Source organism: Bactrocera dorsalis, chromosome 5 (genome assembly GCF_023373825.1).
Source record: "Bactrocera dorsalis isolate Fly_Bdor chromosome 5, ASM2337382v1, whole genome shotgun sequence".
Lineage (NCBI taxonomy): Eukaryota > Metazoa > Arthropoda > Insecta > Diptera > Tephritidae > Bactrocera > Bactrocera dorsalis.
The window spans coordinates 48,784,236-48,799,848 of record NC_064307.1 but is presented as its reverse complement, the minus strand read 5'-3'; the positions used below and the strand labels follow the sequence as shown (position 1 = coordinate 48,799,848).

The 15,613-nt window shown below is 40.0% G+C and overlaps 2 protein-coding genes across 7 annotated transcripts in view; both read right to left on the bottom strand.

Moving 5' to 3' along the window:
* Positions 1-534: 534 nt before the first annotated feature.
* Positions 535-4,096, bottom strand: LOC105223794 (glycerophosphocholine phosphodiesterase GPCPD1). The gene has a single exon (XM_029549244.2). The coding sequence runs from the start codon at positions 2,991-2,993 to the stop codon at positions 696-698; it is 2,298 nt and encodes a 765-aa protein (XP_029405104.2). The 5' UTR covers positions 2,994-4,096; the 3' UTR covers positions 535-695.
* Positions 4,097-8,584: 4,488 nt separating this feature from the next.
* The window catches only part of LOC105223787 (glycerophosphocholine phosphodiesterase GPCPD1), a 33,340-nt gene continuing 26,311 nt past the window's right edge, over positions 8,585-15,613 (bottom strand). For all 6 annotated transcript variants that reach the window (XM_049458427.1, XM_019989401.3, XM_011201633.4 and 3 more), the window contains one exon: positions 8,585-14,712. In XM_049458427.1, the coding sequence (XP_049314384.1) occupies positions 12,799-14,712 (1,914 nt within the window). In that variant the 3' untranslated portion in view covers positions 8,585-12,798. The remainder of the gene's footprint in view (positions 14,713-15,613) is intronic.

Here is a 15,613-nt window from a genome sequence, read left to right as displayed (position 1 = left end):
TTTCAGAGAGTTCCTGCATAGGCACGGTCAAGACAATGGAGTTACTTGCTCTTTCTGTGGTAGCAGTAGCGAACTGCCCGAGATTTACAGCAGAGCGGCAGGATCTGGAGATGGAAGTGGCAAGCCGAATAACATCTGATAGTCCCTTATATGCTGCAAAGGGGACAAGTATGGTATACCATAGGAAGGGCGACAGCTTTGATACTGTAAGAGCTGAGAAGAACCAAACAACAAAGAAACAGTGCAGCTAGAGCAGCGAAAAGCGAGCTAACGACGTGAACCAATAGGTAAGCTGGCCCTGCGATGTAATGCTTAGTGACGGTTCCGCAGGGCCTTTTCACAAAGCTACAGATGTCATTTAGTACGTGGGCGTACTGTTTCGCAAGTCCAATATAGTAAGATAATACTAATTAAGCCCGGTCCCGAATGAGGAGCTCCTTTAGCGAGCAGTACGAATCGTACACGCTGCATACTACTAAGTACCAGTTTCTATGGAATATTCTCCCTTCGGAAACAAAACAAAAAGAACAACAATTAATTTAAATTACTTTTATTTTCCGAGTTTAACAACACTTTTAATAACATTCACGAAAATGATCGGCTCGTGCCAAACCTTATTACTATTTACATAAATAATTAGATTAAAAATTCCGTTAGCTACAAATACAGTTACTATGAATATATGTGTGTGATTTTCAGCCGATCTGATGCACAAACACCTCACAGCCAAGTCGACTCACCGGTTTCCCATGTAAATCAAAGCCATCCGGCAGCGCGAACTCACTGCTGCAGTTGGAATGTCCAACAACAATGCACTGACGCGTGAATATGTCGAGTAACTCTGGTGCGCTGAAGAAGCGCTCACGCTTGCGCCGCGAGCCGTACAAATCGATGCGGTCGTAAATTACCCCGGACACATGCCAGCGTTTGAATTGCTCAACAATGCGTGCATCTTGGAGCTCATCGCCCCATACAAATGTCGCCTGACCCAAGTCCAAACCGAAGTCAAGCAGCGCGCCATGCTGCAGAAAGTCTTCCGCATGCGGCACGGTACCCAACAGGTTTGCTGATTGTGCAAAATTCACGGCGCTCAGATAGCTGCGCGTGCGCAAATCCTTAAAGGGTTCCCACAAGCGCGTTTCACCAATCGTCACGAACGCGACGGGAAAGACATTCTGTTTCAGACGCAACATAGTGCAGATGTCTGCATCGAAACTGGAGAAGAATAAGGGGCGACCGCAACCATATATACCGGTCGTTTTCAAAATGGTGTCGACGAAGCGATTTTTACGCAGCGTTTGCGCTGCCTCCAATGCGCCGCTCACTAAAGGCTGCGGCCACTTGATTTCAATATCCAGGCCGAGCGTTGAAGGCAATATTTCGAATATTTCACGCAGCGTAACGAATATGCGTTCCATCTCCGAAGCATTGCGCGCATTGTAGCTCGTGTATTCATAGATGTCGCCATCTTCAATAGCAAATACACGACTACTTTTCAGTTGCTTATAGGTTAGGTCCTTAATTAGCACATAATCCAAGTCCTCTACACTCTCCACAAAGCGCCCCTTTGGCGCGGTCTTGAAACCGAAATCATGCCAGACTATCGGCACATAGTCGCGCGTCAGCTGTACATCCAACTCCACCATCTCTGCTTTGAATTTGTGCGCGTACAAAAAACTGGCTAAAGTATTTTCCATCAATGGTGCATCCGCGTTGTAGCTGGCGCCTATGCCGCGATGCCCTATATCCACCGACGGCCAATTCATGGGCCAGTAGCGCTGAAAGCTGCCGCGCAAGTTATAATCTGCAGCGCCATCCAAAGGGCGTATAATCACGTAGGGCAACGTCAACGCACCCACTTGAAAACCATTCACAGTGCCTTGTATAGGCACGTTCAGCACACCCTCTCCGCCTCGCAAGTCTAGAGATAGAATTAATGCTTCGCCCACGCGATCGCCATCCGCCGTAAAAACGTTCAGCTGATACGAATTTTTAGTGTTCAGCGCGGCTGTGAAGCGAAATATGACAACATCGCCCGCTGTGTAGGGTACGCCGCGCTCAGTTTGCGGTTGAAGCTGCGAGCGATTATAAGCGTAGTGTGACACCTCCAGTTCGGTGTCGCGCCAAGCGCTGGGCGACAACTCAAAACCATTTTGTGAAACGCTCATCTTCAGCAGAAATTTCGTCGCCCGATTCAAGTGCATATAACGGTAAAACTTTATATGCTGCTCCCAAATGAACTTAAATTCGATGGCGTACTCATGGCGCAGCCAACCTTTTTCGTGCTCCACATCACCCACGGTCATGTGTGACAGCAAGCCAAACTGATCCTTCCCAGGTGGCCGATACATCTGGTATTGCTCCAACACGCGGCCATACGGTACACCCTCCCATTCGTGCACCCGTCGCCTGCCGTATCTATCGACGCTGAAGATAAAGTAGCGGTAGTGTATGCGTGCGTTGGCGCAAATTGCTACTTTAGCTGACCAGACGCCGTTGTCGCGACCACTTGGCGTCATCACCACAGCTCGTTCCACCTGCCATGCGCCCAGTCGCGCATGATCACCCACCACAGCAACGCGCTCGCCCGCACGCACAACGCGACGCACATCCACAGTGAAAATACGCATAATCGGCAGACAGAGAAAGCTACGCGTATCTTCCGGCACATACTCGTCGTCCATTTGATCTTTTGTGCGATTGCGATATGCGCCTGATTCGCTGGGCATATCCTCACCGGCGCTCATTATTGCTTCATAGTCTTCCATTTGTTGCGGCGTTAGCTTATATGGTGGCGCTTCCGAGTTGCTTTTGCCGGCCGCGCGTGAGACGAACTTCGTTAACGACTTCTTCAAGTCCAACGACCATTCACCAGCTGTGTCTGCATAGCTACTAATTTGGCTTTGTACGCTTCCCGTTCGTGGTAGTAGCTCGCTATACAGCACAACAACAAATAATATGAATAGTTGTATCGTTTGCGAATTGGCACTCATTGGTTGAAAGCTGATAGAATGAAAAGTATGTTTTATTTAAACTTTGCTCTTGGAACTCTCGACGGCTTTGAGCGTTCGATTTTTTTATAATATTGTTTTTGTTGGAGCTTTATTGATTTACTTTTTATATTTCTTATTTACTGTTTATCTTTACTTAATGCGTCTGCGCAGCGTGTTGCGTCGCTTCTTCTGTGATCGTCGCGTTTATCTAACGTTAACGCTCGCCGCTTGGCATTTCGGAGCTAACTGAAGCGCGCTGACGGAAGAGTAAGAGCACCGCTAACAGATAACGTCACGGTGATTCTCTTTATGTGCATTTTGGTGTTTTTATTATATTTACATAGATTGGCTTAGCTGGACCAGTAGACGCCAGCAATTACTTGAAGACAGTGAGCTCGCGCTTTATGTAACTCCTAATTTCTATGAGCTCTCAATAAGGGGAAAAATACCAGCTGAAATTTATTGGAACGATATTGGCCGATCGTTGGTTTGGTCATTCAGCGAAAGAAATTATCGTCAAACGAAATCAGACTTAAACGGTTCATCGTACCCATCATCAACTATTCCATTTCCAGTAATTTACTTGAAGACGCTTTTATCTAGTACCCACTGTTGTCTATAACTTAAATGAATTCAAATTTATTCCAATTTAAAGCTGCCTCAGGTCATTTATGGAGCGCCATGAAAACTGCAAAGGTAACGAAACCATAAATTGGATTTAAATACCATTTAATTTATGCAGAAATTTCTTTGACCACAAGTGGATGACTGATCAGAATGATCGTAAATTTTCAAATATCAGCGCTTATCCCATTCATATTAAACACTGCTCACGTAACCTTACAAATGTAATCATAATTAAAACTCAATGAATAATGACTATTTTTTTTAGTAGTATTCCAAATCACTATTATAATGGGTGACCCAAACAATGGTTTGATGTGGTTTGTGAGCCGGTGAATTCCCACTCATCGCATCGATCAATGGATTTATTAAAAGAACACTTCGGTGAGTAGATAATTTCATGCTTTGGACTGGTCAATTGGCCTCCAAGATCGTGTGATATCCCTGCGTTAGAATATGTAAAGTCTATAATCTATGCGGACAACCCCGCTTCGTTTCACCCGTATCATTCGCCATTTACCCGTCAAAACGCTTGAACAAATCATCGAAAATAGGACTCAATGGATGGATCACTTAAGACGTAGCCACGGCTAACATTTGAAGGAGATAATCTTCAAAAAGTAAATGCCCCATTAAATTTGAAGTTTCTGTTTTTATTTTTTCTTTGAAAAAGTTGAGAACCTAGCAATGGATCACCCTTTACCTCACAATTACAATCCTAATACACGCTAGTATGCAAAAAAATTGACTTCTTAGTACATGTATTATTATAATCTATTATTCAGGTGCTGTAGACCTTAATTACTCAGCTAGTAGTGTAAATACATTCCATTACAATGCATTTTCTACCGAATTTAAATCGAGAGACGCAAAACTATTTTGCTATATGCACATCTTCCATTTCTCGCTTGCTTTTGACATTCACACCTTGTTGTTGCTTTTGTTCAGCGTGAAATATGAACTGCTTAAACAAAACAAACCACTTAATTAATGTAAACAAGTTTTCTCACGCTGATTCACTGTTAAAGCGTGCCAGCTGTCGTGTGTATATTTGTACTAACTTTTCGGGGACTGATTTGATTTTGTTTGGACTAAGTTATTTCCTTCGCTGGGCCTTTGTGCATTTCTATTACGACAGAACACTTTCGTGCAAAATATTGGCGAACCCACCATTTAATCAGTGGTTTGAAAACCCATCTCTCTTAAAGCTCATCAAATGGTCAAGGCATACTTCAAAAATAAGAGACGAAGCTGGATACAACTTCCATGAAATATGTTAAATCTTATTTACTAGATGTTTGGATGAGCTGCTTCAGCTATTTCTGGAAGTTTACGCAACAAATAAGAGTTTTACAAATTCCAAGACTTCAGAAGTTAAAGATGAAACAAAAAAGCAGCTTAGGAATCGTTTAGTTGTTTTTTTTTTTTTGTATTTTCTGAGAGAGCCTACTATAACAGTGCATATATATTTTTATACCGTTTGAAAGAAGAAATTTTAACAAACATAAAACCTACTGACTTAAAAAATAATTGTTTTTTTTTAATTAATTTTTGATTGAAAATTAGGGTTTATTCAATTTTAAATCAAAATAAGGTTTCCTTCATAATATTTTAAACAAAAAATACAACATAATAAGGAAAGTTTACACCAAATCTGGTGTGGAGGTCTTCCTCTTACTCTGCTTTCCCCGGCGGGTACTGCGTCGTATATTCTCAGAGCTAAAGTGTTTTCAATCATTCGGAAGCGTAGCTGCTGTCTTTTAATTCGCTGAATTATGTCAATGTCGTCGAATATCTCATACGTTCGCCATTGCCAAATGCGCAAAGAAGCATAAATCTTCCGCAGTATTTCTGAATTTCTCTCGAAATCTCGTAATGCCGATTCATCAGATGTTGTCATCGTCCATGCCTCTGCACCATATAGCCAGACAGGATAGAATTTGATCTTTGTCGATAGAGCACTTTACTTCTCAATTGCCTACTCAATTAAAAGGAGCACATGTTGGCAAGAGTCCTCTTGCGTTGAATTTTGAGGCTGACGTTGTTGTTGGTGCTAATGCTGTCGAAACCCATTTGCTTCGCTTCTTTTACCAACCTGGAGGAAGCTAGAGATGGAAAGAGCGCGAGCCGAATCGATTTTGACTTTGGAATCGACTTCTAGTTTTTCGATTCTGGAAGTCGATTAATCAACCCCAACTATATTACCATCAGATACTAAGTACAGTGGGGAACATTAATGCCTATAGGATAGTGTATGTTTTCATGAGTACAGTAGGAAGCTGTATAAAGTTACGTAGGTTCTCTTTCTTGCTCTTATAAGTATTTTGCGATAAAATTGAAACAACTATAGTTACTTGGTGCAGGTCTTATCTTAATTCCGTCAATTGTCGAAGTCATCGAGTAAAATTCGATTTTAATCGATTCAAGACAGGCTTGAATCGATCTTAAAAAGTCGATTATTTCTATTAACAGATCGATTTTTGACTAAAGTCAGAGTCGACTTTCCTATCCCTAGAGGAAGCAGAACTCTCGGTTGTTATGGTCCATGATATCGATGTCATCGACGTACGCCAGCTGTTGTACACTCTTGACACTCGACAATACAAGATTTTCGTACTCGACTTGCACTCCTGCTCTCTGAGAGCACTCGTCAACAACTCAGTATAAGGGAACTGTGGGACGGCATTTGAAGCTCCTTACGTACAACTACAACCGAAACCATTGATTGGCTTGGAAAGTGCAAAAGAACAACTGATGCGACGAAGAATGCAGTGTCACAGAAAACAGATTGAGAGTTGAAGAGGGAAGCGAAAAGGTTTCAAGAGCGGAGCATATACTTGTAGAACCCCCAAAGGTGATCTAGTGACCGATGCCAAGAGCACACTAAAAGTATGGAGGGGACACTTCTCCAGCCTGCTGAATGGCAATGAAATTACAACGCCAGGAGAAGGTGAACCCAATTTCCCAATCGATGACGATGGAGCAGACGTTCCATTGCCCGACCATGAAGAAGTTCGAATAGCAATTACCCGCCTAAAGAACAACTTGCCGGCCGAGCTATTCAAATACGGTGACGAAGAATTGATAACGAGCATGAATCAGCTTCTTTGTAGAATATAGTCCGACGAAAGCATACCCGTCGATTGGAATTTAAGTGTATTCTACCCAATCCATAAAAACGGAGAACCCACAATCTGCGCCAATAAACCATGCTTCAAATCTTGTAAAAAACCCCTGAAAAGATAATCGATACTCACCACCTCTTCGTTGATTTCAAAGCTGCCTTTAACAGCATGAAAAGGAACTGCCTTTATGCCGCTATGTCTGAATTTGGTATCCTCGAAAAACTAAAATGGCTGTGTAAACTGATATTGAGCAACACCAAAAGCTCCGTCAGGATCGAGAAGGACCTGTCCGAGCCGTTCGATACCAAACGAGGTTTCGTACGGCGACTCTCTATCGTGCGACTGCAGACCTTAATTGAGCAGGTACAATATTTTATAAGAGTGTACAGCTTCTGGCGTATCCCGACGGTATTGATATCATCAGCCTCAACCTCCTTGACGTTAGTTCGGCTTTTTCCAGACTGGATAAGAAAGCAAAGCAAATGGGTCGGCAGTGTACAAAGGCAACACGAAATATATTCTGTAATCAAACAAACAGTCGTCATACTCGCTACTTGGCTCTCACGTCACTGTTGTCAGTCATAACTTTGAAGTCGTAGATAATTTCGTTTATCTCAGAACCAATATCAACACCACCAACAATGTCAGCCGAGAAATCCAACGCAGAATATGTCTTGCGAACAGGTGCTACTTCGGACGGAGTGGGCAATTGAGAAGTAAAGTCCTCTCTCAACAAAAACCAAACTTTTTAAGTCTATTATTATTCCCGTTCTGCTATATGATGCAGAGGCATGGACGATGACAACAACCGATGAGTCGACGTTACGAGTTTTCGAGAGAAAGGTTCTGCGAAAGATTTATGGTCCTTTGTGCGTTTACCATGGCGAATATCGCATTCGATGGAACGTTGAACTGTATGAGATTTATGGCGACTTTGACATACTTAGTTCAGGGAATTAAAAGACAGCCGCTACGCTAGCTAGGTCATGCCGTCCGAGTGGACGAAAACGCTCCAGCTCTAAAAATAAACGAAACATTACCCGCGGGGGGAAGCAGAGGAAGAGGAAGACCTCCACTCCGTTGGAAGGACCAAGTGGAGATTGGCGCCACGTATTGAAAAGAGGAAACGACTGCCGCGCCGTTGTTAACTCGGCTATAGACACGTAAGCGGTGTTTACGCCCGTAAAGAAGAAGAAGTATCGTCAGTATTGTCTTTCAATATTGCATTGGTAAGGATGAACTTCGCGTTGTCGTCAGGCAATTAAAAGCATCACATTTCAAAAGATATGTATGTATATTAGTTCTAAGGGACTACTACTCTACTCTTCGACATTAAAAAAGAAGAGAAATATTTTTGAATCCGCTGAAGTCTTATAAAAGAAAGCAAGGCAGTTTTTTAACCCCATGTTCGTTACATTTAACAAACCTAAATATAGGTGATCGGTTGTAGAAAGAATACGATAATAATACGCTCTTCCACGTACTAACTTCAATCCGAGCCCATGTATCTCCATTTCTGCTCAATTACTCGTATATAGCTGAAGGCCACTTTTTCGTTAGAAAACGCTTTCCTTACAGGGCAGAGTAAATTAAAATTCAGAGTTTCCGTCCAGATTTTACAAATAATGCTTTAAGCCCGCGACAAAAGCTTCCTTGAACTGAAAATTAAAATCCTCTATCGAGTAAAGTCTTAGTTCGACGTTACAACTCCCTGAGTTAGTTTAACCCAACACTAATGAGAATGAATTCGTGTATATATCATAACCTTTACTGAACAGCAGTAAGAATAACTTACCGGTGATATCGCTGAACTACTTGCTATAAATAAAACAATGCTGAATATACTTTTGAATTTTTTTATTGAACTCAATTTTTGAGTGATTGGTAAATATTCTTTGTGAGCACTGCTCTTCCATTTTTTAAAGCCTCTCTTTTGTTTACAGGTACATGCGTTAAAGCAGTTTCTACTGACACTTTTAATAAATAATATAATTTACTTCTATATATAACAATATTTAATAATTTTAGTATACACATTTGTGACTCAGATAAATGAAGAAAGTGGCAATTTAATTAATACAACAAAATTTTTATATTTAAACCTTCTATTGCGTTCTTTTAGCAATTAAAGTTTTTTATTATAACAAATAATACGTATAAGCACTCAAGGGGGTTTATAAAGTTTATCACGCGCTTCAAATTCTCAGCAAAATTATTTCACCCCCATTATGTAAAATACACATGTGCAATTGCTTTAAGTTTCTATGAGTACTTGTACTTTACAAGGCAAGTGTATAATTTCTATTAAAAAAAAACTTATCTCTCTAGTTTTTTTGCTTTCCAAAGGCCGACCCCATATTGCGCCTTGCTCAATAATATTTTAGTCTCATGCTTATTATTTTCAAAACATTAACGATGCAACTATTATTATAGAAAATATTTTAAAATTCATTTTATAGAAAATATTATTTTATTCATATTTTTTTTAGTAATTAAAATTGTTCCAGTTGTTTCAGTAAGCTTTTTGTCATGATTTTTTAATTGGAAATAAATTGATTTATATTGCCGTTGTGTCCGAAAGTCTGAAATATTTTCTATATTATATAGGTATATACATATATTTCACATATTTGTGAAGTAATCACAGAAATAATATTAATATCGTTTTCCCCATAGATTATTTTAAGCTTTGCTTCTTATTGTCAATTTTTTTCAAATATTGGAATATGCTTAAATTTTAAAATTTCATTAAAAATAAATCTATGAACTTTTCGAAATATTTACCACATAGGTTTTATAGAAAGCATTAATTACAAACACAAGCAAAAGTAAAATTTTTAAACTCTTTTAGATTTTTAGATTTTTACGAAAATACCATAGGAAATTATCTATTCATTATTCGTGTCAAGCCTTTTTTCATACTTATTGCTGATTTTTGGTCTCATACAGGCTATTCATATAAAAAATATATATTTTTTAATAAAAATTCCTTCCTTTTCCTTTCCGCACGATTTTAACAGCAAGAGCGAAAACATTTCTTGATTTTGTGCTAACGATACAATCAATAATTGAATCATAGTTCCATTAGTTTTCTTTGAAAACTCCATTTTCGTTAAAAAATTCTAAAACATATCCTATTTTCCTATGAAAAATTAAAATTTTCCTATTAATCTACCTATGAACATATAAATAATAAAAGTTGTCACTAAAACTGTTTACGCCTTCAAGAAAAGTCCGTGCTTTTCTTCAAGAAAATCTTTGCAACTAAGTATTTCGTCGAAATTTTCCATTAATTAGATGTCTTTAATTTTCCGTTATACTTATTGGTGATCTTTAAAATGCCCAGATTGTTGCACTGGTATCTATTATGAAGTGTACAATATTATGAACTTACTTTCGAAACGAATATCATGTGTCTCATTATCGTTGGTTATCTATCATAACTGAAAGGCTGACCATATCTTAGTCCCATATCGTCACTTAGTTTGCGATTAGAAGCACAAAAGGCTGGAATAGTTGAATGCAAGACATTTACGGTTATTATAACGGTAAAAAAACTATGCCAAAATAATTTGCAAAATTTCTGATAACTCGGCAGTCTGTCTTTCTAAACCCAACTTCTTTTGGAACAGAACCGCCACAATATCAGTGTAATCGGTCAACTTTGTTATATAGCCAATATTGTTAAAGAACGGATAGAAATTTTCAATTAGCCTTTAGTACTCGTAATGATTCCAAATTAATTCCAGAAATGTTTAGTCATACTCTTTCGTATTTGTCATATGCCAATATTTTCTTTTTTGAGAAAGTTCTTCTAATTATCAGTTACTACTCTCATCAATAAATATATAAACTGTTAGCAATTTGTCATAGCAATGGAAGTATGATCTTCGGTGACCTTTGATGTGCGAACTGATTAATTAGTCGATCTAAACGCGATAAGGTTTTCAACTATACCTATGGAAATACATATATTTGCGGTATTTTTCCGTCGCAGTTATTCGAATATTTGCTTCCATCTGTTTCACATTATTTATTTGCTTAGATCTTTATATTACAACCTTATCAATTTTGAGTCTTAAAAATGGCTTTCGTGAAATCGGTTGTTGTCATTCGCTTTTTATAGTCACGTAGCATCGGTATATCAATCGAATACATTTAAGAACGTATTCAGAGAAAAATCCTTTATAGCTTAAGAGGGGCTATATCGGTGATAAAAGTAAAATATGTACACCAGTGCAAAAATAAGTCCGATGGCACTATATTTATCGTTGCTTAGTTGATTGTGGCTTTTTAGGCCAGTTAGTCACATTTCAAGATTCCCAATTTCTTTTAAAATTCCATGAATTTCATTAGCTGTTTACTCAGTGGAGTAAGTTAGCTGAGTATAGAAACATTGTTTCGGAAAACATCTTTTTAAATCATATTCCAAGTAAAGTGGGCTGAGTACTATACACTTCTTAATAAGTTGTTTGCTTACTCAAAGGCTGTTTAGTTGTCACCGTGTTTGATCTCTCCTTAGTATGATTTATAGTTTTCTCACATTCTCTAATGGCTTTATATGGTTTCAGAGCTATTAAAGGATCATAAGTCGTTTAAGTAAACTATTAAAGCCAAATTTTACATAAAAAGTAGGGGTATACTAATTTTGTCTCCATGCTAAGACTTAGATGCTTAAGACTTTGTGATCCATATTTTTGGCACGACTAATCCATAATAAACTCGTGTACATGAGTCCGGTACACTTCGGTCTCATGCAAAATAAATCTCATCAATAACTTTTTCAAGAACTAGTTCCTTAGCTCTATAATTTGGAGTTTGGTATATTACTCTAGACTCTCATAAGCGTAATAAGTCACATGTCTTTCAGTTAAAAATATTACTGATATTTTATATTAAAATTGTCTAATAAATATAAATTAAAATAATATAATAAAATTTTACTACTACAAGTAAAACAGTTTCCAATTCTTTCTTTCTTATGAGTTACAATAAATCTCAAAGCATTTGTACGATATGTGAAATAAAAATTTAGGTAAATTAAGAAGAAATAATTACTTAAAACTTAACAATATAATTTCACCTGAGCATTATTGCAAAAAACAACTATAAAAAAAATTTCACAATAAATTTTATATTCATATTTGTAAAATAAAAAATTTTTAAGCTACCGTAATTGTTCAATTTCAAAAGAGTAGGTATATATTTGAAAGAAAAACTGCCAAAGTTATAAGGTAAAATAGTAATTTGTATATGGGTCCATAACTAGCACGCTGCACTCTCAAGCACCACTCGGCCTAGGAGTTCGAGTGACGCCCACCCTGTATTTCAGGCAAACAGACTCTCACTTCATATTTGTTTTTTTTTGTTTTCAAGAGTTGTTGCTGTTACCGTAGGTTTGTATCAGGGGCAGAGTTACTTACTGCTTGGGAGGGTCACCGCCGCCACACCACAGTTCCTTGCTGGCGCTCGAGCTGTAGCGCAGCCGTTTAGCCGCCAACACATACAACGCTACTGTACCTTATACTTTGCTTTGGATTTCTCATGCGCACACTTTGCGACCAGCGCTCGCCAGCGAACCGCATTGATCGCAAGTGGCGACTTAAATAAAAAACAGTTCCAAGTTTTTCTTGTATTTTCGTTTCTTTAGCGGAACTATTTTTCATATCTTTTGTAATTCATATTTCTTAAGCGTATTTTTTGTTTTTCTTTCTACGATTTTGAACATTAAATTATGTTGTGTGTTGTTATTATTATTGCTTATTTATATGTGTAATTGTGTGTACTAATTAAAATTTAATTGGGACTACTTAAAGATTTTTTTGTATTTTATATAATGTTTTTGTGAATAGCTTTTATAAAAAAATATAGCTAAGTCTATTAAAAGTGAATAATGCCGTTACTCAAATCGCCCACGTATAAAACTCGGCATATACCTCCCGCCCTTTGCTCCGATCGGCAAGCCGATCACGATCACTTATAAATTACCCTCCCTTCAGAGTTTTATTTCAACCCCATTATCACTTCACTGCTCCCGCCTTCGACTACAGAGCCGCTTAGCGCAGGCACTGCTCCTCAAACTCTGCTAAGAGACTGGACGAATTGAAGAATGCGCGCTCCTTGCCTTCCGGTATGTATAGATCTGTGCGATCGTAGCATGTGGCAGTCGCACCAATTTCCACAAAGTACTGCACGCGTTCCTTGGAGTTGCAATCGTCCCCCCAGACCAGTGAGATCTGTCCCAAGTCGCGTGCTTTCTGCAAAAGCTGCGCGCCCTCTTCGCTTAGCAGGTCCTCAGCATGTGGCGCCGTGCCAGCCAACTCGAAGGCTTGTGCATTATTGATAGCCTGTTCGACAGTACGTGTACGCAAGTCCATGAAAGGCGACCATTTCTTGGTTTGACCTTGGGTCAAGAACATCACAGGGAAGAGATTTTGCTTGAAGCGTAACATTGTACATATGTCCGCATCGAAGCTGGAGAAGAGCAGCGGACGGCCACAGCCATGGTTGATGACGGTCGCTAGCACACGATCAGTAAAGAAATTCTTATCGATTGTCTGATGCGCTTCGGGCGCGCCGCTAGCACGACGCTGTGGCCACTTGATCTCCACATCGATACCCAACGACTTGGGCAAACCCTCGAGTACATCGACTAGCGTAGGGAAAATGCGGTGCTCCACACGTGGCTCTGCATTGTGCGATGGAAATTCGACTGGCTTGCCATTGATAATGGCGAACACGCGCAACTGCTTCAATTTCTCGTAATTTATATCCTTGATCAGCACATACTGCAGCTGCTCAGCCTTCGTGATGTTTTTACCCTGTGGTGCTGTGCGCATGCCAAAGTCATGGTAGATGACTGGCACACCATCGGCCGTTAAGTGCACATCCAGTTCAATCATGTCAGCGAATTTCTCATAAGCGCGCATAAACGAAGCGATCGTGTTCTCGCGTTCGGCTGGCGGATTGGCAATGTAGCTGCGTCCATTGCCGCGATGACCCACATTCAAGTTCGGCCAGCTCCTGGGCCAGTAGTGCGCGTATGTGGTGCGGAAGTCAAGCGTCTTATCGGCGAACGGCTTCACAATCAGGTACGGTAGTGTTAGACGCGCAATAACGGTGGTGGCCTCAGGCACCGGCTCGGTGATGGACAATTCCAGCACACCCTCGCTACCCTCCAGCTGTGCGGCTGTAATAACAGCTTTGCCGACTGGACGCTGATCAGGTGTGTGGAAAATAATTGCAAACGCGGTCTGTAAAGGACATGGCGCCGTAATATGGAATACAACAATGTCGCCTTGCTCATATGCAATACCGAAAGCTTGCTGCGGCTGCAAATGACTCTGCGCATATTTCAATTTCGCCACCTCAACATGTACGCCCGCCTCGGTCGGTTCGCCCTCCTCATTCAATGGCAAAATCTTCACCAACACTTCATCGGCCGGGTCGAATTTCTCAATATCAAGCACCTGGAACATTTGTTCGCGTTCGAACTTCAACTGCACTATACAATCATTGGTCAACCAGCCACGATTCACTTGTGTCTCACCACTGCCATCGGCATCACCGAAGCGATCAATACGCGTCTCGCTATTAGGCGACTCAGCGCCAGCGGGCTTGAGCACACGTGGCTGTAGACGTGTCTCCCAGCGACGTATCTGCTTGCGACCTTGCTTGTCCTCCACATAAATGAAATAGCGGTAACTTATATTACGACAAGTTTGCAACAGCACATTGGCCTGCCATCTGCGGTCACCCTGTTGTGGTTCCAATGCAATGGCGCGCTCCAAACGCCATTCACCCAAAGCCTTGACGTCACCAGTAAGACCGACGCGCTCGCTAGGACCCAAATCGGTGTACAGTTCTACGGCGAATTGCTGCAGCGTCGGCGTGCATGGCGTCGTTTCCGCGGCAGTTTCCAAAACCAGCAGTTCGTTCACGATCGTAGCTGCGTCCACGTACGAAGCGCACTGCACGAAAAAGAGCAAAAGAAAAGGACGAAAATCATTTAGTATTTTTCGAAAAGACATCTTGCTTTAAGTTTAGGTTATTTGAGTAAGATTAGTGCGATTTAAACAAGTGCGAACTTATGCTATTGCTTGTCAGCGTTTAACTGCGGACATGCTTGATTGGAAGCTTAGTTTAAAACTAGACTGTGGTACGCTAAATGGCGCAATTGTTTCTGTAGACGCAGGTATTGCGATTTCAACGAAACAACAGCAACAAGAAATGGTTGTGATTTCTGAACTTCTATAACTGCTGATAATAGACATATACAAAGCCATACATATGCTAAGATGCGATTAATGGACTAAGCTTACATATGTACATATGTACACGGTTAGCTGGGTGGAATGTCAAGCGCACGAATCTGACTTCATCACGTGCGTCAGCCGAGCCTTCCCGAGTGCAAATCAAATCAAAAAGCGGATCTTAATAGATAAGCTCGCTAACAAGCAGCTTCCTGAAAAGCTGATCTCACTCATTCTCATACATACATACGTACATGTATTAATATTATTTTTATGAAACACACACGTGCAGAAATAGAATGTTTTGATTGAAGTAATCGTAAATGTTATTGCACTATGATCCGTTGTTACAACAACAAAGGTATTACTAGAAACATCTGATAAGCTGACAGTGCAAAGCTTGTTTGTTTCCACAATTTTATTGATTTCATGAAAATAAAAAACAGTACCATAATTATATAAATAGAGTACAGTCGAGCGCAAAGCGAAAGAATCTTCAGTTTCAGTCAAGCTTCGATGAGTGCGAATACTAATTGCTTTTAGAAATCAGAGCAGTTTTTGAAAAACAAGACAAATTTCTTCAAGCCGAAATTTTAGAAAGAAAATCAATTGAATTAAA

Coding starts and splice junctions, on each gene's coding strand:
- LOC105223794 (XM_029549244.2), bottom strand. CDS start 2,993: ATGAGTGCCAATTCGCAAACGATACAACTATTCATATTATTTGTTGTT.